The sequence below is a fragment of the Cnephaeus nilssonii genome (genome assembly GCF_951640355.1).
Source record: "Cnephaeus nilssonii genome assembly, chromosome: 4".
NCBI classification, from domain to species: domain Eukaryota; kingdom Metazoa; phylum Chordata; class Mammalia; order Chiroptera; family Vespertilionidae; genus Cnephaeus; species Cnephaeus nilssonii.
Genome location: NC_137075.1, coordinates 17,289,816 through 17,317,459, shown reverse-complemented (window position 1 = coordinate 17,317,459; position 27,644 = coordinate 17,289,816). Strand labels below are relative to the sequence as shown.

Here is a 27,644-nt window from a genome sequence, read left to right as displayed (position 1 = left end):
TAGCACAGAACTTGCCCTTGACAGCCCAGCACGTGGCAGCCACAGTGGGAGTTCTGCCCCCACACAAGTCCCGAATCTTCCCACATAGCCAAACTGCTCAAAACACAGCTACAGCCTAGAGATCGGCGTAATGAGAACAAATTAACAGGAATCAACAGACTCCAGGCCTGCAAGGGATGAGGCTTGTCAGCAAATTAGGAATTGCCACTCCTGCCACAAAACATAGTGTCACCAGCCAGGCTGCACAGGGGACTGGCTGGTGACATCTTTAATGGCTATAAGACCTTCCTGGGCTGATAGGATTCTAAAGCCTCTATCCCCACAGGGCTGACTTAGGATCCAAGTACCTATTTCATTAAAATATTTTTATTGATTTCAGAGATATGCAAAAATTGTTATGAGTATAGAGAGCACGGATATTGAACCAGAATAGTTTTTTGAGGGCGGAAGTAGCAGATGCCTGTGCTTTGTCTCAGGATGAGCAGAGTTTTATAGGAGACAGAGGGGCCGCAGGGAGGAGGGCTAACTAGGAATAAAGGCATGGAGGCATAAAGGGCACAGTTTATTCAAGAACCTAAGAGCAATGTGCTGCTGCTCTGGCGTAAAACCTGTCAGTGAGTAGTAGAGACAGTGGTGAAACGGACAGTGGGAGGCCAGGGAGGCTGTGCCCCCACACTGAGGTAGACAGTCTATCCTTCAGGTACCAGGAAGCCCCCAAAAGGTATAGATGAAGGAGGTTCCTGGGCAAATGGCTTTGCAGCTGAGGGGAGGGTAGACATGAGGCAGGAAGACAAGCAGCTGTACCAAGCCAAGGAAGGATAGGTGTCTGCAGGTGGTGGCAGCTGGATTGGGGGGACAGAAAGATTCCCAAAGGAGTTCAGAGAGAAAATACCAGAGGGCCTGGGGTCTTCCAGTGTGGCAAGTGAAGGCCAGGGTAGCAGGTCTCCAGCAAGGACTGGGGCCGCCATCTCCGTGGCGAGGACACAGGAGGAAGGGAAGGTCCATGAATGGCCCCTATGTCACCACAGCTCCAACTCCTCCTTCGCTGGCCCCACTCAGGTAAGAAGCTCTGAGCGGTTGCTGGGTGTGTGTGGGGGGAGCCTGACCCTCCCCTGGGGGACCTGGGGGACAGCCTGAATTAGTTCATGTAGCCACACTGGGTCTTGCCTAGGCTTGGGCTGAAGATTAGGAAAGGCTGGGAAGAGAGGGAGCTGATGGTGCAGATATGAAGAGAGAAGCAGATAAGCCAGGAGGGAAATACCAGCCCAGGGGTGAGGCTGTGAGAGGGGCCAGTGCCCGGGGCTGTACCAGCGTGGGGGGCTTCTGTTCAGTCCACACAAAGCCATGCAACAAATCCCTTTTCCTTAATGTAACTGGAAAGTATCTGTTCTTTGCAACTAAAGCACCAGCATCCCACAGTGGATAGATGAACAATTCCATTCAAGCTGTGGTGAGCTGGACCAGGTGTGTGTGAGGGCAGCCAGCAGGCAGTGGGGACACACGCCTGAAGCCAGGGACTTGCTGTGGTCTGGGATGCTAAATTAAAGCCATCATCATTTGCATGCAAGCTGGGAGAGTGGGTAAGATCACTCAGCAAGAATTTATAGACACTGGAGCTGGGACTGATCTTCCACAGGCTTCATCTGGCCCACAGATGTGTTTTGTGTAGCCAGCAGTGACTGAAAACGAATGTGACTTTGAATGCCCATAGACACTGCTGATCCAGCCAGTTTACCACAGTCTCCACAAGTCCCTATTGCTCACACCCAGCTAGACACATGTACATCCTCTCTCTACCGCCGGGCCCTCCATTCTCTAAGTTGGTGCCATTGAGTCGAGGGCCACAAATGGTGGTCTGCAGGAGGCAACTTTGAGGGGGAGGAGGGGCTGCAGCATTGTGAGGTGCTGCTGGCTACAAGAGCTGCATGAGAAGTGAGCCCTGCTGTCCTAGAGGCCCAAGATGGGTGTGTGTGTGATTTCCTCCTTGGCAATTGCTGCAGGAATTTGGGGGAGAGTGAGAAGCCTGAGAGGGATGATCAGGGAAGGCTCCTGAGAGGAGGTGTGACCTGTGCTGTGATTCCAGGCTGGGGCCCATCAGACTCACCTGGGAAGCTAGTAACCCTGAATCCTCCCCAAATTGAGTGTGTCTAAACCTCTAAGAGCAGGGCCCAGGTGCCTTTACTTTTCTTCTTCTTTAAAAAAACACACCAAGCCCTAACCAGTTTGGCTCAGTGCATAGAGCGTCGGCCTGCAGACTGAAGGGTCCCAGGTTCAATTCCAGTCAAGGGCATGTACCTTGGTTGCGGGCACATCCCAAGTGAGGGGTGTGCAGGAGGCGGCTGATCGATGTTTCTCTCTCATCGATGTTTCTAACTCTCTATCCCTCTCCCTTCCTCTCTGTAAAAAATCAATAAAATATATTAAAAATATTAAAAAATAAAAAAACACACCAAAACCAAAACAAAAAACCTTATATAGGAATTCATGCTCATAGTTAAAGAGTTCAAATGTAGAAGAGTATAGGGGAAATTACCTTCCCGACCCACATTCCCACTCCTGCTATTAATTTCCTATGAATGCTTTTCAGAAATTTTCTTGGCATATAAAGCATGGATGTATGTACATGAGGTACAATAATTCAAATTGCCTGGAAGTTTAGCATTGCCTTTATGGCTGTATACGAACAGCTAGTTTGTTTCTTTGCACGTTCCAGAAAGTCCCTAGCAGGGGGAATACGCTTGGTTTTTCCCTCTCAGGTATTCACCGAGCATCAGCCACCCCTTCCTGCCTGAGGACCCAGAAGAGGACAGGCCTGCCGCAGCCGCCCCACCTCCTGGGCAGGCCCTCAGTCCCCACTGAGCATAGAGGACCACAGCACGCCCTCCAGGCAGTCCTACCCAGACACTGACCAGGCATCAGCTGCGGCCCAGGCCTGGGATCCAGCACTGAATGAGACTCTCATGGTGCTTACATTCTACTTGGTGGGAGGAGGACAATCAACAGGAAGCTTCAAAATAAACAAGAAGGGTGAAAACAGGCAGGAAGGATCATGTGGGGCTGCTCATGGGAAGCCACTGCATTTCATCCTCGGCAGAGCGCTTTCCTCTCCAGACACTGTTCTGGGGCCTGGAGTGCTCCCTTCCTCGCTCCCCAAGCTCCCCGTGTGGCCCTTGTTCCGGGAGCCTTTCCTGACCCGGTCAGCCACTCCTCTTCTGTGCTTCCCAGCTGCCGGCACCCAGGCGGGTTGATATCTCCAACCATAGTCTCCGCTGTTAGCCGCTGAGCTCCCCGAGGGAGGTGGCAGTGTCTCACTCAGGTCTGCCCTCCTGCACTCAGCCCGGGGTGTGCTCAGCAAGGCGAATGAGTCCACAGATGCTTCAGTGTTTCGCTTCAGTGTTTCAGAACTGCCTCCCCACCCCTGACCCCTCCCCGAACATTTCCCATTCCTCACACTGCACCTCAATCCCATCTCTTTTTTGGGTCCTCTCAAAAAATATAAAAAGGGTTATTCCACAATTATTACATTTATTTTCCCACCTTGATTCTGAGCTCCTGGAAGAAAAATACTATGTCACACACAGTATCTGTACTCCTCATTAGCACTCAATGGTAGTCCATAAATGTTTGTTGACTGACGGTTCTTTGATAAACGGGAAATAGTTACATGAAACATCTATGCATGCATGTGCGTGCACACCCACAGCACGTACTAAAGTTGACTTAAGAAGTAGGGTTGAACATCCAGAAATGGGTATTTATTCTGGAGAAAGTACTTCAACTAAACATTATAATTTTTGCAGTGAAGCCTCCTAATTGCCAACAGCATCGGCTATAGGTGACGTCCTTCAAAGCAGATGGAAGGAGCACAGCAAGTCTTCAACACGCCTTCCCTGCGCGCACAGCTGCCCGGTGCCCGGACGGTGCCTCCAGGTGTCCACCTCCCTGCTCTGGAGCCCTCCGGCCCGGACACAACTCACACTGTACCCATGTTCCCACCTGAATCCTCAACCAGAAGCTGGCAAGTATATTTGAAGAAGGACTGTGCATAGCAGGAGGATGAGCAGAGAACCGCAGAATTCTATTCTGGGGTCCGGAAGTCATCATCTGGTCCAACCTGTCCTGTAGGAAACTGGGAGAGTGAGTCCTGGAGAGACAGAGAGATGGACAGGGCAGATCTGGCATCTATGTGCCCACGGCTCTCACAAAGAGCAACCAACGCCACTTTGATCCAGTCCTGCAGATCTTTATTGAGCAGCAGCGTCACACCGAACGCTGATCACGTAGCCCTGCCCTTGCTCCTTAGAGTTCAGCGTCCAGCATGTTTGAACAGGACCAGCGGAATGACGGCTTTTCTACAGACCGGTTACGTAGTGCGTGTCCCATAAAAGTTAATGACCATAGCCACCATCTGTGGAGCATTCACTATGTTCCAGGCACTGGGCTACACAACTTACACACATGGTCCCACTGAATGTGTGCTGATGGGGTTATTTCAATCTTCCATTTCCACATGAGGCAATGCATGAGAGATTGGGCAACTTGCTCATATCTCAGGGGTGGAACAAAAGTGAACTCTCCTCATCCAACGCCAGAGCCACATCGTATTAACCTCTAAGCACGACAGCCATACCTGCCGCTGCAAAGATGGGGAAACACGCGCTCCCTTCCTGTACCGGCCTCTGCAGCCGGGATGTCGTGTCTGCACAGGGGATACATTTGGAAGCAAAGCCAGAAACAAGGCTGTAGGACCCGCCAAGGAAACCAAGGACCGCTCAGAGTCCCTGAGGTTAGAAAATCAACACCTAAAATCTCCCCTGCCTGCCTTCGGGAATGACAGATGGGAGGAGAAGGGCCAGGACCACTGAGCCCTGTCTGTGGGAAAGAGGGCTGGAGACAAGTGAACCCAAGGCTATCCTGAACCAACCCCCAATGGATCACTTCCCGCAGCCTTAGTTCGGCACTCAGCTCCCACGTGGAGCTGCAAGGGAACCCAGAGGATAGGAACCCTCAGTCAGTCTCCTGGGCCTCCGTGGGACTGGGCAGGAGCTCAGACGCACCTCACCGACCCCGTGTAGCTGGGTACCAAGTAATATATGTGATTGAATTCTCTAAATACCTGCAACGTGCTTATACAGTGCCAAAACTTATTTTAAATATTTCATATCGAAAGGATTTGAGTGCAACAGTTCACACTGATAATTGAATAACCATCAAAAATGGCAACCCAGAAGCTGCGGTTTGATCTAAGTGGATGGAGGGCGCTGAGGGGAAGTGATTTTTAAGGAGGGTCGCTCTCTGAAGCTCCAGTGTGCTCCTCAGCCTGGGCTTCAGAGAAAGGACACCACAGATTCAGATCCGGGACCCACAACCGCCGGCGAGCGACCCTGGGGAAACTATCACCCTGCCTTAGACTGCTTCTTCTGGGAACTGAGGAAAGGAGAGCCCACCTTATAGAGAGATACTGCAATATATAAACACATGCTGCATAATAATGCATATTGTATATAAAACACACAGCGATGCACAGACAGACCGATGGATGGGGACACTTAGAGAGAATAGACACAACACATGAAGTGGCAAATGCCAGCTCCTTCGCCTTATCCATCCCACCAATGCCATCTAATCCGCTTCGGGGTCCTTCAGCCAAAACATTCTGAGTGGAATACTGCTCCCCATCAGGAAGAACAACATGAGGGGGGAGGAGGAGATGAGCCCTAGGGACTCGGTCCAATCTCCTACATGCTGAAGGTGAGAATGAAGCCACGCATCTTCAAATCCTATGCAGTCTCAGAATTATACCCCCCCCCCCCCAACACACACACACACTGAACCATACATCCTGACCTACACTTCTACCTGCTAACGAAGGCGGGAAGAGCGATGCCGCCTCTGGCCATTGTTTTGTGTGCTGTGTCGTGACTGGAGGACAGAATGCACTGGAGACCTGCGTTTAAGCTTTGATCTTTGTGCTCCAACATTTCCAAGTTTGAGCCTAGAAGCCTTCAATTCTAGGACAAGCTGAAGATTTTCTGAGAACATTTACTCAAAGTCATATTTATGAAGAAAGAGTAATTTTTATGCAATGAGCCCAGGGTACCAGGGCACTGAAATAACAAACCTCTCTATGTACTGCCAACTAGATAAGCCACGAAAAGGCCAGTCCAGGCGTAGAGTCTCAGGAAAATGTTCACAAAATCAATCAGATGTGGGCGCTCCTCCTTTGGAAACTAGAGTCCGATCAGTACCCAACAACTCCGGGCAGCACCATTTGCCCTTCCTTCTGGGCACTTGGTAGTATTCAAGTGTTTAATGACTGCCTAGGGCCTGTGCTAAGGAACCAGAGTTTGCATCTGACTCTGGATAATATAACAGACTTTTACAAATAATAAAATAAAGCAAAGCCTTTTAAGCTGATAAGTCTCTTGTGTTTAGTTGCAAGGCCCACTTATTGAACAAAACAGGTTTCAACATGTTACTCAGATTTTTAGACCAGAGGGACCAATGAGACCTGAATCGTTACAAAAATGTCATCCAATCACGTCAGCAACCTATATGTCTGAGTAGGTGCACTGCAGAGCTTTCTCCTTGCAAACTGGGAAGCGATCAGGGAATGGTTCCCATATGAAAACCATGTGCAGGCGACATGAGCTAAGTGCTGCCGATGAACTGCAATGGGTAACTGTCCCGTGCCAGCCCCTGAGATCTGGACAGCGCCTTCAAAGCTGAGAATGAGTAAGCAGATCAAGGAAAGATCTAGAAGAGAAAGGAAAGACTGTTGGAGGAGAAAAAGGAAACACATCCTTTAGAAAGTTTATACACAACTGGAGCTGAAGGCTGGAGCCAGGAAGGGCGTGGAAGAAGACCAAACACTTCCCCAAGTGTGAGAAGCAGCATACCTCCTTGGAGCAAAATAGTTAAAACCCAATTCTGCGCATGGTACAGGGTTGAACTAGACAATACATTGTTCAAACCAGCTGTATAGGACCCATGGCCCCACTTCCAAGTGCATGACTTTTATAATCTTGCACTAGCCTCATGGACAGCACCTCTGGGAAGTCTGGGGGATGACACAGAGGTGTCCGCCTCCTCCTGTGGGCGAGACATGCCTGAAGGAAGTTTGGACAAGACCACTTTCAGCTCTGCTCACGCTACCAGTGGCACAGCGGGCACAGTAGGGAGGAGGAGTGAGGAGAGCTTCCAACCACCAGGAATGCTGTGTCAGGAAAAACACAGCAAACTTTCAGCAGCTAAAATTATTCTCACAAGTAATGTATTTCAAACTGAAGCCACAAAGGGCGCCCATATCCAGCCTGGAGATGAATAACATGAGCCCTACCTGGTGATTCCGCACTGGGCAGATTTCCAATTTGGCCTGTGCATCTAGACATTGCTTTCTTGGTTGCTGGGCTCTTCCTCTCTCCCTATCTCCCCCACAAGCTTCCTTCCTTTCTTCTCTCCCCCTCCCTCCCTCTCCCTGTCTGTCATGATGTGATTGGTAAGCAGTTCGGAGTCTGTGCAGAATAACATCTGCATTTGGGAAATGCTTTGGCACCTCCATCCCATTGACCTTGACCTTCAGTTGTTTTCACTTGTCCCCTGGCTCCATTTACTGTCCCACATGTGCTTCTGAGGATGACCAGAAGGCAAGCCCTTAGAGCATGGCCAGCAAAGTAGATGCCAGAAGGCCATTTAGCTCAGCTCACGTGCTTCTGGTCCACCCTTCCTAAGTTCTCCCACCACCTCCAGCGTTTCCTGACTCGCTGGTGTGAAGTGGAACTTTTCCCCTTCCCACCTCCATCTCTGCTCACAAATCTAGCTCAGACTCAGTGGTGTGAACTCATGACTTGCTACTGTAGTCCCTGGTGAGCAGGCCCTTCCCCTCTCTGTGCACTTTTTGGGTCTTTTCACTCTCTGTGCACTACTTCCCTCCTGCCTCTGTGTGCTGCCGTACATTCCAGAGGGTACACATTTAAAAAATAATAAGGCCTCTTTTGATTCTTATGTTGGCTCAGTATGGCACCAGTGAATTAACAATCTGATAATTCAGAGAATTCTATTTTCCCCATCACCAAGTTTTAGATATCAAATGTTCAAATTGTATCAAATCTTCCAAGCTATATTTTTAAAATCAGGTTTCAGATGGATTGGTACATCTTTTCTCAAACACAGCAAGCGCGTCATATCCTTACATAATCGGGACTTGAAGGGTAAGCCATCAATCTCCCTGCACAATGGCTTTGAAAGTCAGTCCTTCGAGACTCAGATCACGGTCACCTCTCAGGCAGCCCTCCTCCAAGCCGGGCAGGGTTCACGGCCCTGCCCTGGGAGCTCTCCCAGCCCTTCCCTCCCATCTCAGTGACAGCTAGCAAGACTGGATGTAACTTCTGTGTTTACTGACTGTCGCCTCCAGCAGACAGTAAGCTGCTCCAAGGCCAGGAGGTAATGAATCCATCCTGCAGCTCCATCATATTGCCCGACACATATTAGGCTCAATACATGTCAGTTATGTGAGTGAGTGTCAGTCCCCTGCCTTCCCTTCTCCAGGATTAATATTCTGAAGCAGTTAGCTGCTACTGGAGGGCAGCTTCCAGGAGCTGATGCTGGGATGAATGCAGGAGAGCAGAGGGGGTGAAATGCTGCCATCCAGCCTGCAGCTGTACTATTCAGAGTATGAAAGTGATGCAGGTGAGAGAGCTCCTTCCTGCTTCTCCCTCCAGGCACCCTCTCTACCCCAGGGCCTTTGCAAAGACAAAGTCACACATGTTGGTGGATTTCACCTTCCCTGAAGTCACTGGCAGGAAGTTGCTCCTACCATCATCTAAACCGCAGACTTTCTTTATCTCAGTTGCACAGCTTGTAAAATTCCCTCCATCACCACTGTGCATAGCTTCGCACCCACTTTTTCAAACCAAAGAGTATTTTATGTTAGACTATTTCCGAAGGGGTTATAGGTGAACCAAGCAGTGGAGAGAGGATCACAGGCCGCGAATGAAGCTGAAAGCTGGTCAAGAAGCACTTGTGTCTGAGACTGGCGCTAAGAAAGGCCGTGAGCCACCACAGGGCCCACTCAGTACAGAATGTGGAGGGCGATCAGGCATCTTTCTGAAAACCCTTGGAAAGCAGCCACATGGAAATGCAGTCAGTGAAATCGAATCAGTGAACGTGGAATTATAATGCCTGCTGAAATAAACATGCTGAAGCTAGAATAAGGAAAAGCGGGGTGGTGGCTGGACTTTAGAAAGGAATGGGGTGGGGGCGGGTTAAGAACTGATCAGCTGTGGCCCCTCTGATGAGCCAAGAGGAGGAGCTGTGTCGATCGATGGACAGTAATGCCCTTTGGTGAGAAGGGGGACCTGAGACCACTACAGGCCCCCTGGAAACTGCTGAGGCATCGACTCCACTGCTCTGATTCCTCGTTCTAAAGGGAAACTTCTGGTTTTAATTTGCTTTCTCACGGAATGTTTCCTATCAGGCAAATTGTGAGGGTGATGACGTGCATCTCCAATCACCTCGCAGGACGCAAATCTTGTTATGATTTAGTGAACTGACACTCCGGTTGTTTCTTTCAAATCTCCTTTGAGTTTGGCTAGTTTGAATGCATTCACTGGGAGCGTCTAAGCAAAATGAATAAACATCTAATTTAGTTTCTAAACTTCTAAAGCCAAAGTCCAGGCCACGGGCCCACGCAGCTGAATGAGGCACGTGTCCCACTTGGCAAAGCGTATGAATATAGTGAGATGGTTGCTGCCTCTGGCAATGCCAGCTAGCTATTCTTATTAGTGGTAAACTCCTCATACCGATGGTAGTAACGACCATCATAATACCCAAGCTTGGTTATTTCCCTGGGGCTCGGTCATCACACCACCTTCTCTCCTACTGAAGTTGGGGTCCTGTCCTCCTCTGGGGACATATCTATACTAATAAAAGAGTAATATGCTAATTAGACTATAGGAGACCTTCCGGACGTCCTTCCAGACAAAGCTGGGGGTGTGGCCAGCCTGCAAACAGCCCTCAGCCCCTTGCCCAGGCCGGCTGCGTCCCCCAGCGGGGACCCCCACCCCGATGAGGGTGTGGCCAGCCTGCAAATGGCCCTTAGTCCCTCGCCCAGGCACGCCCGCCCCCCCCCCCCCCCCACCACGGGGACCGTCACCCCAATCGGGACATGGCCAGCCTGCAAACCACTCCAGACCCCTCGCCCAGGCCAGCTCCGCCCCCCAAAGGGACCCCCACCCTGATCCGGGACCCCCTTCAGGGCAGACCAGCCAGCCCCCACCTGTGCACCAGGCCTCTATCTATATTAATAAAAGGGTAATATGCTAATTAGACCAGGAGACCTTCTGGACACCCTTCTGGACAAAGCCATGGTGGCGGGGCTGAGGCAGAGGCAGTTAGGGGCGATCAGGCCAGGAGGGGAGGGCAGTTGGGGGCGATCAGGCCGGCAAGGGGGGGGGCAGCTGGGGGCGAGAAGGCTGGTGGGGGGGGCAGTTGGGGGCAAGCAGTCAAGCATGCAGAGTGGTTAGGGTCGATCAGGCAGGTGAGCAGTTAGGAGCCAGCGATCCCAGATTGCAAGAGGGATATCCCAGATTGGAGAGGGTGCAGGCTGGGTTGAAGGACACGCCCCCCCCATCCCCGTGCATGAATTTTGTTCACCAGGCCACTAGTGTATCTATAAAAAGTCAGCTGTAAATGTGTTAAAGTAATGGTGACTACCTTGGTGAAGGTCATTCTTTGTCTCAGAAAATGGACATAGCATGGCGATCAGGCATTCTTAGTTCCACTCTTAACAAAACTAATTATTCTGTGTATACTGGCCAATCACTATTTATGTGACCTAGTTTTAAAAACTGAACAATATAGGAGGCCAGTAAAAAAATAAGGGGCTACCATTGTATTTTTCCTGGAGCTTTTTTTGGGCACACAGGTCTAGGTCACAGCATGGTTAAGTGTCCTCACCACCCATGGCAAGTATACCCTGACCATCCAGCCTGCCCAACACTCTAATGCCTAATCTCCTCAGGACCTTCCTCAGTGTTTGTATCAGCAAGAGTTCGCTGCCTTTCTCCATAGCGCATTGTATTCCTGAGCATAATTTAGGCAAGTGATCATTAAACTCTCTCCTTGGAGTTGTGAGAAGAAAGCAGCCTGCAAGCAATCACAAAATCGAGTTTGGTCAATGAAATGCTAATCTCATCTTGAGTGGGGACATTTATTTCCTTGGAACTTGTCTTGGCTGAGCCAACCCCATCAGACTGGACACCAGGGCGTCCAGCCACTCCATACTCAGCCCTTCCCAGTAGCTTAAGCTCCGTAGGCAGAGATGTTTTTGCAAGTTCTGATACCCACAGGGGATTCCTGGCAGGACAAGGACCCATCACATGTGCTTTAAAATAGGAGTACTCCGGATAGGAAAAATATTTCTCCTCCCAAATGGTGGATAACATAGAAATGAGCATGGAGATCAATAGAGAACCAATTCATCAAGTCTCCGCATTGGCAAAATGAGGAACGTTTGCATGGCATGTGGAGAGGAGAAAATTTGGTGCAGTGGCCTGTCACAGCCACCTTTGCTGCAATCTCATATCTCAGCTTGTCAAATGAAAATTCACTCCAAACGCCCTGCGGGCGCTAACCTCTCCATACAGATGATGTGAAGAATGAAGAGCTCGGCACGGAGCGCATGGGATGCCTGGCTTCCCTGGGGTGTTGAGTGCTGGTCACTCTTCAGTGAAGGATGGGAATGGGGAGTCCGGGCACAGTGGGTCAGCGGGAAGTAGCAAGAGCCTGAGACCGATACCCACGAATTCTAACTTCTCACATTTACTCAACTCAGAGGCAGCTTTGTGCCCGGAACACTGACCATAGCCCTTTCTCAGAACATTTATATCAGCCCCTGAACATGCCTCAGGCACCCGTTCCTGTGCCTGCGTCTCTCCCCTGGTCAGAATGCTCTCTTCTCTCCTCTTTGCTTATGCTAGTTTTCTCCAGCCTTCGAGACATACCTGGGATGGTGCCTCCTCCTTCCTGAATGTCCCTGTCCTCAATGGTGCTTCACCAAAGGCACTCAAGACATGCTAGTTGTTGACACTGATAATGATAAATTTGAGACTAATGGTTCTTCAAGCATAGCCATATTGTATAGCAAATTATATCCAGGATATGGCCTATCACTCAAAGATCTGAACATCTTGGAAGGTACAACTGAGGCTTCCAAACTCCATTCATTCTCTGCTTGAGAGGCTCAGGGCTCTGGAAGGCAGCAAAGCGAACAGAAGCCCAGGCTGCCATTTCAGTTCTGACACAACCTGAGATGAAATCAACCTGAGATGAAGCCCTGAAGCGAAGCTAGTAATGACCAGGTAACTGGCAAGTTTAGACTTAAAATAGAAGTAATGAAATACAGTTTTTCTTTGCTTAATACTATACTTGAATCTAGTCAAATAATTTATCATATACTGTAATTATAATGATTTGGAAGTAGAACTGTTCAAATCATAGCCAGACCCATACGCCAGTATCTTTTCCCTAGACCTCTGACCTCCACATGTGCGTACACTAGTCCACGGATATCTCAACGGGGTCTCAAGTTTAACATGCCCAGAATGAAATTCCTGATCTCACCTCCCCCTAAACTTCTTCCTCCACCACTGTCTATTCTTTTATCTTAGTCGTCTACAAAAGCTGCCCAGCTGAATGTATGCTATAGAAAGATCATTTTCTTCTCAGGTAATGAGGCGTGTGTGTAGAACTTGTCTTGGCTGAGCCAACCCCATCAGACTGGACACCAGCATGCTCACCAGGGCATTCCCTGAGGATGCTACACACTCTCAGACCTTTCTCTGATCACAGTCCCCTACTGATCACAGTCTTTCACTGTGTGCAGTGGGCTCTGTCTGCTAGGAAATGTTCCCTTTCTTGGGGACAATGAAGACAAAGAGTTAATATTCTATCAATTACAGAAACTAGTTAGCCTAAACCTAACATAAAAGTATGTTTAATAATAAGTGTTGGAAAAAGAAACTGTAACTTAAAAATAACTTCATAGTGGACTTAAGAAAAAACAAAAAACAAAACACACACATAAAAATAAAAACCAAAATTGGTCATCATGAAATAACTGCAACGAGCCTATGACCTCAGACTGCATTTCCTGGAGAGTGGCAATAAGTGAGCTGAGAAGAAATGAGGAATCCAAAGGCTAACTTCTGGTTTCCATCACATTCTTTCTCATTGTGATTTCTTTTAGGGACACCCTAATATTTTCATAGTGATGTGCATCGCCAGAAAGCCAAGGTGGCACATGAAAGGATGCCCAATATCGGTAGCTGTAACAGAAATGCAAATTAAAGCCACATGAGGTACTACTTCGCACCTATGAGGATGACTATTATCAGAAAGTGGAAAACAACAAATGCTGACAAGGATGTGGAGAAATTGGAACACTTGTGCATTGCTGTTGGGGGTGTAACATGGTGGTGCTGCTTTGGGAAACAGTAATTTTTTTCCCCCTCAAAAAGTTAAACATAGAATTACCATATGATCCAGCCTTTCACTTCTAGGTATACACCCAAAAGCATTGAAAGCAGTACACCTGTGTTTATAGCAACGTTATGAATGGATAAGCGGAATGTAGTATATACACAAAATGGAATGTTATTCAGCCTCAAAAAAAAAGTTCTGACATATGCTACAACATGGATAAACCTTGAGGACATTATTCTAAGTGAAATAAGCTGGACACAAAAGGACAAATACTGTGTGATTCCACTTACATGAGGAACCTAGAGTAGTCAGATTCCTAGAGGCAGAAAGTAGAAAGGTAGTTGCAAGGGGTGGGGGTGGGGGCGGGGAAATGGGGAGTTATTGTTTCATGAGGACAGAGTTTCAATTTGGGAAGATGAAAAAGTTCTGGAGATGGGTGGTGGTGACGATTGTACAACAATATGAATATACTTAATACTGCTGAACTGCATTCTTAAACTGATTAAATAGTAAATTTTGTTTATGTCTATTTTGCCACAATTTAAAAAGGGGAAAAAAGAAGCCAAAGTGGCAAGCAATACTTACAAGATATAGGCAATCACCCCGATGGACCAGCAGTCAACAGCTTTGCTGTAAGGTTTCTGGGCGAGGACCTCGGGAGCTGTGAAACCACAGAGACACAAGCCGGACAAGTTAAAGGTCTGACACATGACACTTTTTAGGTTTGTTTTTTCCTTTTCTGTCTTCTCCTTGGGCTGAACTATATGTGATTCTGAAAGTGAGTAGAGGTATATGACCGGTTCTAACAAGAAAAAAAATGAAGGCATGAGCGTGTGTGTGTGTGTGTGTGTGTGTGTGTGTATGTGACTAGAGATTATCAATCAAATGCAATCAAACAACAAATACTTAATAGGTGGGTATTTTATGTGAGTGCTGGGCTAGGCACTACAGTTCAGACCAAATAGAGCCAGAGAAAGGTATGTTCTGTTTAGGGCCTGGGATGTGACCTCCCCTCAAATCAGTTCAACTCAAGGAGGCATGTCTGGCCCCCACACAGGGTCTTTTTCGGTTTTGGAAACCCTGCATTGGGCCTGCTCTTGGTTCATTCTCTAAGATTTTGGGTGAGTTATCTGTCAGGATCATCATTTCATTTTCTTGTTGGTGAAACAGGGAAGATGCTATTTCATCACTCTTGCTTGGTTCTAACCCACTGTCCATCAGGAGTCTAAGGTCAGAGTTTCTTCAGTCTGTAGGAAAAATCCTGTGCAGAGAAACTAACAGCGAAATCCTCTTTCATTCTGTTGAAGATAAATCTTCCTGAGCACGAATAAGGAAGTAGACAAGCTACTGTGGAGTGTTTCTAGTTACGATGGCAAGGAATGCCATCCACAGGTAATCCCCAAATCTAATTTCAGGTTTCAGCCCCAATTCCTTCAGACTTCCGATCAGACTATCGGACTTACTTTGCACCTTCCCCACACTTCCTGCTCCAGGCTCAGTGGCACAGCCCAGTGCTGGAGACCCACCCAGTGCCTGGCACCTGCAGTGTCTGCTATACCTATCTGTGCAGAGTAAGTAAATACGAGAAAAGACAGTAACTCTTCACAAGTAAACTCTCCTTTTTATCTAATTGACGTGTCTCCAGCATAGACTTTCCAGAAAAATTAAGAGGGTAGAAGAACCAAAATTGCTATAGCTTACAAGGCATTCATTCTGGGCTGAACTGTGTGTTCTATGGAATTGTCCTTGGCGGGAACAACTTAATTATCCTTACCATCATGATCCCCACGTTACAGGTGAGGGCACAGAGGGACTGAGAGGTCAGCACTTTCCAAAGCATCCAGCAGGAAAGCAGGCAACACACCTCCTTCCTCTCAGAGGGCCCTGCCCTGACTAAGTGCCTGCCATGACAGGCCTCATGCTAGTCATTCATAAACATTTCCTACTGCGAGCCTGTCAGCAGCTCTAACAATTACTCTTATCTGCCCCTGACAGAGAGAAAAAAGGAGCCCCAGAGAAGTTCATTTTCTGACGCTACGCAGTAGCTATGAACCAGTCAGTCTCACCCTGTCCCGGTTCTTTCCGCTTGGATGCACTGATTGCTAAGGTCAGAGTTTCTTCAGTCTGTAGGAAAAATCCTGTGCAGAGAAACTAACAGCAAAATCCTCTTTCATCCTGTTGAAGATAAATCTTCCTGAGCATGAATAGGGAAGTAGACAAGCTACTGTGGAGTGTTTCTAGTTATGATGGCAAGGAATGCAATCCACAGGTAATCCCCAAATCTAATTTCAGGTTTCAGCCCCAATTCCTTCAGACTTCCGATCAGACTATTTGCTTTTAACAAGAGCAAAATAAACAAAGGTGTACGTTCTTTCCTTGCAATGTTCACCTTGAACACAGAGGCAAGAGGAGAGATGAGACTGTAAAGAAAGGAAGCTCACAAACTGGAGAAGTGGGCCTCAGATAACTGGGAGCTGGCTGCATCACGACTTCCTTTTCCCTGTAACTGTTCAGAGCATATTTCTCAGACACTTCTATTATAGCGGCTGACAAAAGGGAGCCAATCCCCAGTAAATGTCTTGCTGATTTAGGAGGTTTGCTCTCTCTGAACTGATTCTGGTGTGAGTGGCCACACGGGCACAGATGGTGGGAGGTGACTAGATCTCTGCAAGGGGCACATGTCTGAGCCTCCGGGGCCTTCCCCGTGGCCTGATAAAAAGTTCAAAGGAGTCAGAGAAGGCTCACGGGGCAACGTCGGACCCACCTTCACCTCCTGGCAGAGCTGATGGCAGGTGTCATGAGACAGAGCCAAGCTGACGTCTGCAGGGCGCTTTAGGGAGAAGGAGGGTCAGCCTGGCACAGACCCCACAGTACAGATGTCAGAGCGCAGAGGCACGAGGAAGTGTGCACAAGATTTCAACCACAGACTCACGCCATGTACCAGGTGCCACAGGCGACAGGAAGGTGGACAAGGAATGTGGAGAAGGAAGCTGTCAGCACCTGGGACAGCTGATCCCATAGTTAATGAGCAAAGACTGGGCCCACCCCCTGAGCCACGATGTGCAGAGGGGAAAAGAGACTTGGCCCCTGCAAACCAGGTCTCACTCCAAGGAGGAGCTAATGCTGTGTTCTCTCCAGTGGTCCTTCTTCACAGTTCCCAGCGCTGTGGAGGTGGGAGGGACGATTCTTTAAAAGAACATCCTCCTTCTCGTCTTCCTCCTTGCTGCCATCATCGGTTAGAAAGAGGAAAGAACTGGCCACCATCTATTGTTCAGAAACTCAAAGAACAAAGGCCATGGTTTCCTTCCAGAAGCCCGCACGTCCCGGGGGCACACAGCAAGCATTTCACCTACACTTCGGCAGATTCATCCTTTTAGAGAGCTGTGCGAGGCACTGCACAGACCTGAAAAGCAAGTAGCTGATTTTTATGCAACTTGGACCTTGAATGTCACTTGAGATGTTAAGATTCTTGAAGCCGCAGATGACACATACTTTCAAAATATGGGACTTTGTTTAAATGTTAAAGTTTATAACATCAGATATGTGGTTTTAAAAAAAAAGATTTCTGGATCTTTCTCAGATTCTTCCATTATGGCAACTGACAAAAGGGGCCACTGACAAAATGATGCCAGGGTCAGTACATGGGTGTTAGGGGGGGAGTTCTACATTATTAACAAATATCAGGTCACATATTGGGGGTGGAAGTCTGTGTGCATGTGCCAAATTTCTTGTTCTTTTTAGTGTTGTGCTTTATCTGGATTATGTCAACAATAAACTAGAAATATTTTTTAACTAAGTAGAGGCAAGTGAACCATTTGCCTTCTGGTGAGGTCTTAATTGCACTGGAAATGCAGAGGGTGAAGCAAGAAGTATACTATGATGACAAAAAAAGACAAAGCCAATTGCTTTGGAAATATTATTTTCGCCAACTAAAAATGTTTTAAAAATTGCATCACAGCACACATACAAATGGCATTAAGTATAATTTTACTTGTGATTCCTGGAACCAAATTTTCTTTGGGACATTGTTTGAACAAGCTTACCTATGTCACTTTAAGTAGCTACTTTTCATCTCATAGTAATTCTTTAAAAATTTTTTTCAGGCAACATTCAAATCCTTTGACAATCTGATATGGTGACCAAGTCATAAGGAAGCCCTGAGCGGAGCCAGGCTATTTTCTCTCCCGCTCCGTGTTCTGTAGTTGGTTCCGTTATGTCCCCAGGTGTCTCATTCACCAGGTGTTGGCCCATCTCCTACCGTTTTCTTGATCCCTTTTCAGAGCATGTCCCACTGGGAGAGTCCACTTCTCACTCTGATCTTTTTAGATCAGATCTGATCTTTAGTTTCCACTTTAAGAATCAGCTAAACTCCCTTATATTGTGTCATCCATATTATACCATTGGCAGGATTTCTGCTGTAATCCTCAAAAGTCATAATGTCCAATTTATAAACTTTCAGAATGCTTCCAGGCCTAGGAGGCCCAGAACACAGCCCATCCGGAGCCTTGTAAAGTGATAAGGGTTCTCCGAGCCCCGCCACAGTTCCACCTCTGCCCCAATGCTGCCTGCAGGTGCCGCAGAACTTCTTAATCAAGGAGAAACAATTTTCTCTTCTAATTGTACCCAGCAGGATTCCTGTGTAGTGGGAGGTTGGCAATGACTCTCAACACCCCCACACCTTCTAATAGAGGGAGGCTTTTAATTTAAATAACTTAATTGGAGCTATGGACAAAGAGAGTAGTCATTAAAAGACACTGTGGCTGGTTTGCATTGCCCTCAGCCCCCAGGCAGAGCAGGAAAGGGCTTGGGCTCCTGGAACCTCCATGGCAGAAGGAAAAGACACTTGTAGAGAGAGCACACAGAGATTCCTTGAGTGCATTTCAATGCCCAATCCCTGGGGGCTGACAGTGTCTATCAAAGGAAGTAGAGAGACCCACCCACCACGAGGTGTTGAAAAGGACACATGCAAAATAGGTAGCAGGTCCAACCTTCTTTTTCTTTTTTCTTTTTTTTTTTTTGTTAATCCTCACCCGAGGATATTTTTCCATTGATTTTTAGGGAGAGTGGAAGAGAAAGGGAAAGACAGAGAGAAACTTCGATGTGAGAGAGACACATCGATTGGTTGCCTCCTGCACGAGCCCTGACCAGGGCCCGGCTAGTGGGGGAGCCTGCAACTGAGGTACGTGCCCTTGACCCTTCGGTCTGCAGTCCAACGCTCTATCCGCTGAGCCAAACAGGCTAGGGCAGGTCTAACCTTCTGATTATCCCTTAAGCTTGGTCAAAGCCAGCCTTTTAGAGGAGGAGAAAGTAGCGCTGAGGTGGAGGCAGCTCTACCTGGATGATATGTGTTGGGCAGGGCAGTTGGGTTCCCAGGTCCATTTAGCAAAATCCTATAATACCCTAGCCTTCTTGTAAGCTCCTACTGTGCCTTATGCATCCATTCGCTGCTGTGTGAACCTCATTGTGGTTGTTCAACAAATGGTTATTCAACTGAACTCAACCTACTCAATACACACACCACTGTTTCTATAAGAAAACATTTTCCAAACTCCATACAAGTGATTTACAAATACACTTAGCTGCCTCAAATACTTTTAGTGAGAAAGTACAGAAAAATAAAAGAATAAAATAAGAGAGAGGGCAACAAATTAATTTTGGAATTTAACTGTCTATTGGGAAGTGCCTGTATTAGGTTTAAGATCAATCACTAAATACCCATCCTTAAGCAAATGATTTCTGACATGAGTTTGGGGATTAAAGAGACAGAATTAGCCCCAGTGCTCTGTGTGCAGATACGTTTGACATTCATGCTGCTTTCCATAAAACCTTTCAACAGGATCTCAGAATTTCTAGTTTTAGGGTTAAAGGGCAGAAAAGATACTTTGTTAAATGATCTCTTAAAACCTCCTTCCTGGTCAAATTTCAGGGGCCATTAATTCAGTTTTCTTGGCTATTCCTGATAGGAACAGCATTCCATTGGCTTGTTGTGTTTACACCAGAAAATAGAAGTTAATCTCCACGGAAACCATGCAGCCTCAGAAAAGCATCCACGGAGCGGAAGATACCCATGGACAGAGGTGGCCTTTCTCAGCCCCAGGCTTAACTCACACTCTTCAGGGAAACAGCAGGTTTAAAATAGAAAATAATGGCATTTACTGCTGTGAGACTCACCACCTACCTACAGGGGGAAATTCTACTTGATAGGAAACGTGTTCTGTAAACCAAGCTGTACTATCTTGATTTAGAGCAAGGATTCCTGGTAAAGGGAAAGATATCAGCGATTGCAAAAGGAAAATTAAAAATTTCAGAAACCTTTCATCTTTTTTTTTAAAACAATTAAATCACCCATTTTCCTTACTGAATGAGAGGAAATGGCTTAACTAAGTCGAATTGGAAAGGAGGAGAGTGGCTATCTTGGAGGGGTGAAGGTGGGGCCACAATAATCCACCCTCAGGCTCTTAGAGAGGAAATTTCCCTGCCTCTCAAGGCAGGCTGAAGAGCAGTTTCTGCTGAGAGACAAGGAGATTGAGATCCCACCCTGCTACCAAGCTCAGAAGCTCATGTTCAAGGCAATTTGTTCTCCTTTATGGATGTCTGAGTACCACTCCTCTCAGTACTTCAAAGATAACCACTTCCAGTGGGCAAGGGACAGAGACACAATTTCCAGGGTGGCAGGAGCAGCCCTCCGTGCCAGAAAGTGAAGCCGCTGGTCAGGAACAATGGCCCCGAGGTGGTGTTTCTCCACCTACGCCATCATTTAAAGGGTTGGGTCCCACGTCAGGCAATGGGATTATGGGGTGAAGAAGGCAGACCTGATCCCTGCATCCATGGCACTGCTGTCTGGGCACGCAGTGCAGACACAAGCCGCAGGAGTAATCCAGCCTCCGCTGCTTCCTGAGGATAGTGATCAGGCCGAGACAGTGAGACAGATAAGATCATGGCAAGTTCGAGAGATTGATATTTTTAACCTTTTGCACTCGGATGTCGAGTGTGACTTGACGTGGTTAGCATTAGAATAAAGGAATCGAGAAAAAAGCAAGCGAGTGCAAAGGGTTAAGCTTAACTCACTCTAAATAAAACTCTGAAAATACTAAACTTACTCTAAATAAAATTCTGAAGATATCCAAGGAAATAATATATTACCTCCAACAGTCAAATAATGGAGACAGTACAAATGGAAAGAATGGGAAAGATGCGGGGGGCGGGGGGAGAGGAGAGCACATTGCTGTGGCTAGTGGAGCTGTGAAAATATGCCTCATGTATTCTAATAATAAAGTAGCAGGTGTAAAGATGAAGCAGTAGGAGGGATATAAAAGATCATCGCAGAATTAAATGAGAGGTAAAGATGTGAAATTTAGGTTACTTTCACTTAAAACAACGTCAGTTGCCTGGATTTAAGAAGTTTTAAACAGTTAGGCACGTTGCCTTTTCAGTGAAGGAAACCTAGGATCCACCACTTCCTGTATATGTGACTTGGCCAAGTCATTTAATCTCTCTAAACCTCCAGTGTGCTCATCTGTAAAATGGAACATCAATAAAGCCCAACTTTTTTTTTTCTGGTTTTATTTATTTATTATTTATTTTTATTATTATTTTTTAAATTACTTTATTGATTAAGGTATCCCATATTTGTCATCAACCCCCCCCCCATTCCTCTCCCAACCACCCCCACACGCATGCCCCACTCCCCCTGTTGTCCGTGATCACTGGTTAGGCTCATATGCAAGCACACAAGTCCTTTGGTTGATCTATCTCCCTTGTCCCCACTCTCCCCTACCCTCCCTCTGAGGTCTGACAGTCTGATCAATGCTGTTCTTGTTCTTCAGTCTATGTTGTTCATCATTTCCCCTAGATGAGTGAGCTCATGTGATACTAGGAATACACTTATAACTTTTAAACTTATTATGTGGCTTATAGGAAATAATAAGCACATAACAAGTTATAGACATAGTTAACGGTAGTTATTATGTAAGGAAGAAAAGTTGGTAAAACCATAGGAGCAAAAGCAGAACTCAGGTTTTCTTATTGTCTAGAAATAAGGATGGACAGATAGATCCTTGATATCATTTTTTTTCACTTGATTCTAACTCAACATATTGAAATGACTCACAAATTAAGATTTTTCACCCTTTTGATTAAAGCCTTCAGAAGTCAGGACTGAGCTCGGCCCACATGGGATGGAAGGGCAGGGCATGAGAACTTGAATCTGAGTTGGAAGGACCCTTAGAACCCCCTACGCATGCCTCCCGTCCAGCTGGTCCTTTTGTTCATTTAGTTATTGATCCTTCTGCTCACTTAGTCACCCTCCTGTCTACACAGTCCTCACTCTATCCAGGCACCATTCTAGACACTGCCGCCCAGGAACTGCCTGCTCCTCATGCTGACAGACAATGCTTTCGGACAATGCTTTGGAAACAGGACAATTAGTCGCAATATTAGAGATTCCTGTGATGGCCGTGGAACTCTGGCTTGCCATGGCACCTTTATGGATCTGCATTTATTAAGGCAAGAGGGAGACTATTCCTTCCATATTTTCTCTCTGGGGCCCGCTGTCCCCTCCCCTCCCCAGCCCCCACCCCACACTCTCTTACCTCCAGGCCAGGTGTCATCAAGACTACCTTCTCCATCACCCTGAGTCCCCTCCCATCCTTTCAGTAGCTATAAGGATGCAATGCCCAGCTCTAACCAATCTTGTTTCCATTGGCCCCAGTTATAATTCTTTTTTAAAGGGAGGTGAGAAAAAATTGTCCCAGAAGACTACTTATAAAAATGGGAATATTCTAATTTTGTCCCTAAGTCTTTGGAGTGTGTAAAACTCCTGCCAACTCCCCCACCTGCTGAGATAGAGCTGAGCGGACTCCAAGGTTAACAGCAGCTCTGTCTTTGAATGAGGTTCTGTCTTCCAAATGGGTTTAAAAGGTCCAACCTGCCACGCAGCTGATGATGTGAGCAAGAAGAGGCCAGCACAGGCGACTTGCTGGCCCATGGCTTAGTCTAAGGTTCATCTGTTTCTCTTGCTGCCTGGCCTCGCCTCCCTGAAGAGGCCAAGGAGAAAGGTCTATGACTCGGACTTCATGCATGTCACAGTGGGGAGGAAAAGGCCCTAAGAGATGGAAGTCAGTCACGGCCAGAGGGAGTAAAGGCTTCTTTCAATATCACGGCTTTTCCCAAGTGGCTCATGAACAATCCCCAACCCTAAGGGTTGCAGGGGGGGGGGGGGGGCGGGGGTGTAGGGGGGCTGGATTCAAGTTCTCCTCTGCCAGGCAGGCTGGTAAATGTGATGGGGTCTTCACAGGAGGAGCCTGGCAGAGAAACAGGTGCCTAGCGGGAGCCTGAACTTCCGTGAGAGTGCCTTAACACCCTAAGACTGTCCACGGATGGAGGGCATCACCTCTGTCACCTCAGCCAGCACTGACTCAGAGGACAGAATTACGGCCTGGTCTGTGCCAGTGGACCTCGGAGAACTCATTCTCTTCCACGCCTCAGTTTCTTGTCTTAAAGGGCACCTGCACTTTTGTCCTGGAGTCAGGCCTTTGTGGAAAAGAGCTCAAATGGAAGCTGTGCTTCCCCTCGTGCTGAGGAATGCCACCAGGGATTGTGTCCAGGGCTAGACACTTGGATCCTAGACAGTGTCCTGTCCCTGAGGAGTGTCCGCAGGGGGTGAGAAGGAACAGCTCCACCCTGCTGTGGCCTGTTCTCACAGGGTCAATAAAGTTCTTGGAAAATGAGGAAAATAAAATTCAGGCATACAGTTCAGAGGAGAATTGGGCCTCGGTAAGAACCACATTATAACAAGGAGGTAATATTGAATGTGCTTAGTCAGATCTACTTCCTGTCAATAGTAGAATTTTCAGCAGCAGGGATATTAAAAAAACACACCAAACAAAACAGATCTGTATATGTGACTTGGCCAAACAGATCTGTATATGTGAAGGGCAGGGCGTGAGAACTTGAATCTGAGTGGGAAGGACCCTTAGATCCTGAGCGGCTTCACTGTGAGCATCTTACAAAGGTGTTGCTTCGCCTGGGTTTAGGATATGTAACCCACATTTTGGCAAACAGAAATACAGCTGAAACACAGGATCGCTCCTTGCCTGAGGTTTACTTTCAACCCAAAGTTAAGAGTGGAAGTTTCTTGATAGCTCCGTTCTCTCTCGCATCCTGCCCTTGGAGTTGTAATGCACTAAAAATGCTTCACAAAAGAGCAGCTCACTCTGATCTTCCTAGTAGCTCTTGAATTTTACCACAGGCATGAAAAGTCCCCATTAAAGCACCATCCTGGCTTATAATTACCATTCTGATCGGAGCTGGATTACTATTCAAATGCTACCAAAGCCAAACTGTGGCTGGAGGGTGGGGAGTGAGGCTACGGAATGGGAAGGGGGTGGAAAATGGGAGGGCGGCTGGTGTGTGAAAGTGTGGGAGACCTGGAATTCAGTGGGATGAGGAAAGAGAATGTTCTGAGTAAGGCGTTTCTGAACAACGTGGCAACAGAGAATCCTGAGACTCGTCCTTTACAGGTTTTCCCAAGATTCAGCCTCCGCCCTAACCACTGTGACCGCAATGGGAGGACTGCTTTGCACTTAAGCCCATCCTATCTTCTGAAATCTGATAAGAAGCTACACTTCAAAACTAAGAAAACAGGTAGAGTATTCCAATGTTTTGGTTTTTAATCACTAAAAGAAAAATAAAAGAGTAAGTTACAAAAAATACTGTGTTTCCTCCTCTCCATCATAACAAAATGGTAACAGTTTAGAAACTAGGAGACTCCATCCCAATATCAAAGATTTCAAGGGGAGCATTCAGAAATTCTAGAAGCATGAGAAATGCTTTAAACGTGTTAGGAGTGAGTGAGTGGAACTGGACGTGTGGAGTGGGGACTCCTCCAAGGCAGGCTTGGGTTACTTTGCCCACACTCTGATAGTGAGCTCTGTCCCCATCCATGCTCACTGTGTCAAGGGTAATAAAAGCAGCAGGCTCTACACCCCGCCCCCCGCCCCGCCCCTGTAACAAATGGGGCCTGGTTACAGCATGGTGTGATAAAGTTCCGAGGCTGGCTGTCACTGAGAAGCTGCAGAGAGAGAGAAGAGAAAATTCTTATCTGAGTCCTCCGCCCACCTGTCTGTGCCCTGTATGCCAATTTGTCAGTTATATAAAATCCTGTCTCAACACTAACAGTCTGAGAGAATGAGAACAATGATGTAATGCTTATAGCCGGGTACTAACATGTGATATTTAAGTGAACAAATGAAAATCAAGTTCTGTGGGGGAAAACAGCTACACAGAAGAGTGAAGGTTAAAGGGAACAGAGGAACCATGACCTGACTTAGGTTGCTGAAGAGGATGGAATGGGTGGTGTCAATCAATTTAATCCACGTGTTCTTGTCTGTTCTGAGTGAAGATGGGAACAGAGACAGGCACTATCACTCAATAAGGCTCAATGAAAACCCCAAGTCTCATGTAACTCAGACACAGGGCAGAGCAGCGAAGCCTGTGTGCCCCAGCCTCCTCCCCCTTTTCCAAGTGCAGTTTCGGGTCCTGAATCTCCTCGCTGGTGAGAGGGCGCAGGCTCGCCTGCTGCTGGCAAGACACTTTGTCACTTAATCCATAGGCAAAGGCTTCTTTTAAAATACCTTAATTTTCTTTCTGAAAACAGGAGAACTAGACCCACAGAATCTGAGAAATCACGTGAGTGTGCAAATAGCAGTATCAAGAAATTAGTCAGCAGGCTTTCCTCTACCAAACAGGAGTAGGTGTGTCGTCTTTCGTCTCATAATTACTTGACTGAAAGGGTGTTTTCTGTGACTTACTGTTTCTATTCAGGGATTCAGGAGGCCCTGTTTGGATGTTTTAATTAGTGTTTGCAGATCAGTAACTTTCCTAAGTTTCTTAGCTCTGCCTCTCTCCCTTATTGGTGACACCGAGGGGAATGTTCTACCCAACTCAATTACACGGATCTAAATCCAGGTCAATGCCACAGTGATGGCCACCATGCTATCCTGATGAGCTGATTTCCACCAGGTGGCCCCATCATTTCCCCTAAATTATCTCCGAGTACTTACTTATGCACGCCCTCTCTCCAAGCCCAATGAGCCTGTTCATTTCTCCCAGACCATACAAGAAGCATGGCTCGGGCCTTCGTTCTCCTGCTGGCCTGCATCTGTAACTCTCCTCATCTTCCCCTGAGTTCTACGCTTCCTTCAAATCCTGCTTCCTCCACAGCTTTCCTCTGGTTGTTCAGCCCTTGCTGATCTATCTCACCTGTATCTGGGATGTTGCTTGTAAACTATGTCAGTTATTTGACACTGGAAACATGCTTGTGTGGATCTGTGTTGCCCACTTGTCATCCTCCAGCGGAGAAGCTCTCTGTGCTGCCTGTGGTAGGAACTCAACACTTATGGATGGAGAGATGCCCACATCTCCTGCTGAAGTGACAATGTGCAAGGGTCATGGCTCCTTATAAAGGGTGTGTACGATCTGGGCAGCTGCTACAGTGTGTACGATCTCTACAGCAACGGTTCTCAACCTGTGCGTCGCGAGTCGCCTAAGACCATCGGAAAACACAGATATTTACATTACGATTCATAACAGTAGCAAAATTACAGTTATGAAGTAGCAACGAAACTAATTTTATGGTTGGGGGTCACCACAACATGAGGAACTGTATTAAAGGGTCACGGCATTAGAAAGGTTGAGAACCACTGATCTATACCTACCTGGCCGGCAATCTTATCCAGGTTCCTGGCTTTAAAATACATCCAGAGAACATCAGCTCCCAAAAACAGCCCATCCTCATTACTCATGGATTCCATATATTTTAATTTGCCTACTCGCTAAAATTTACTTCTAGCCCCCAAATCCATATGTGATGCTTTTGTGGTCATTTGTGGACATGAGCAGAGTGGCCAAACCTTTGAGTTGTCCCCGGTGCACATTCCCAGGTGAGGTCAAAAGTGGCAATGCTCTGCCCTCTTGTTTTGGCTCTCACACTGTAAACAAGTATTGTTTTCATGGTCTAATTAGCATCACATTTTTCACATTGTTGTGTGTTCTGTTGACTTCAGGGTTTCAAATGGGCCCCAATTGTAATGCCGAAGTGCTGGGTAGAGTTCTTAAGCACAGGAAGGCCTAGATGTGCCTTACGGAGAAAACACATCTGTCTGACAAGGTTTGTTCAGGCACGAGTCATGTGCTGTTGGCCATGAGTTCAATGTTAATAAATCAATAATCAATAATATTAAATACGGTGTCGTTGAACAGAAACACACATAAAACAAGGGTACGTATCGATCAGTTGCTGAAAATGTGATCAGAGGCCCACAGGAACCTAACCCTGTCTTTCCCTCAGAGCAGTGGCTCAGTCTTCACTAACTCAGACTTCACAGAACTTAACTGCCATGTGTAACGAGAAGACTGCACGGTTCCAGGCTGGATTTCTCTCCAGAACTCCAGACTCATTCATATTCCAGCAGCCTCCTTGACCTTGGAGACTTTAACCAATCAAAACCCAAACCCCTGATAATATTTCTGCAACTTGCTCCTCCCAGGGGCATCTCAATTCAAGGCAACTATGCCACTTCAGGCGCTCACACCAAAAATCCTTGGAATTACCCTGGATTTCTCTTTCAATTTTTCAAATCATGATGATAGCCCTGACTGGTTTGGCTCAGTGGATAAAGCGTCGGCCTGTGGACTCAAGGATCCCAGGTTTGATTCTGGTCAAGGGCATGTACCTTGGTTGCAGGCACATCCCCAGTAGGGGGTGTACAGGAGGCAGCTGATCAATGTTTCTCTCTCATCGATGTTTCTAACTCTCTATCCTTCTCCCTTCCTCTCTGTAAAAAACCAATAAAATACATATTTTTAAAAAATCATGATGATACTATCTTCAAATTATATGTGGAATCTGGCAACTTCTCACCACGTCCACTTTGCCAGCTTGTACCTTAGAGGGATCCTGGTAAAAGTCAGATCATGCCATGCCTTCCCTCAGAACCTTCTAATAGCTTCCTGCCACCTGAGTAAAAGCCACAATTTTGACAATGACCTGTAGTGCTGGTCTCCACCTGCCCTTCCCATTGCTTCTCTGACTTTATCTGCCCTATTCTCCTCTCTGCTCATTCCATTCTCTATGCCCCAGGGCCTTTGCAGCACCCTTGGAA

The 27,644-nt window shown here is 47.1% G+C and overlaps 1 protein-coding gene across 4 annotated transcripts in view; it reads right to left on the bottom strand.

Annotated features, from left to right (window-relative positions):
* The window catches only part of CAMK1D (calcium/calmodulin dependent protein kinase ID), a 383,665-nt gene that overhangs the window by 18,466 nt on the left and 337,555 nt on the right, over nt 1-27,644 (bottom strand). For all 4 annotated transcript variants that reach the window (XM_079769652.1, XM_079769655.1, XM_079769653.1 and 1 more), the window contains one exon: nt 14,068-14,143. In XM_079769652.1, the coding sequence (XP_079625778.1) occupies nt 14,068-14,143 (76 nt within the window). The remainder of the gene's footprint in view (nt 1-14,067; nt 14,144-27,644) is intronic.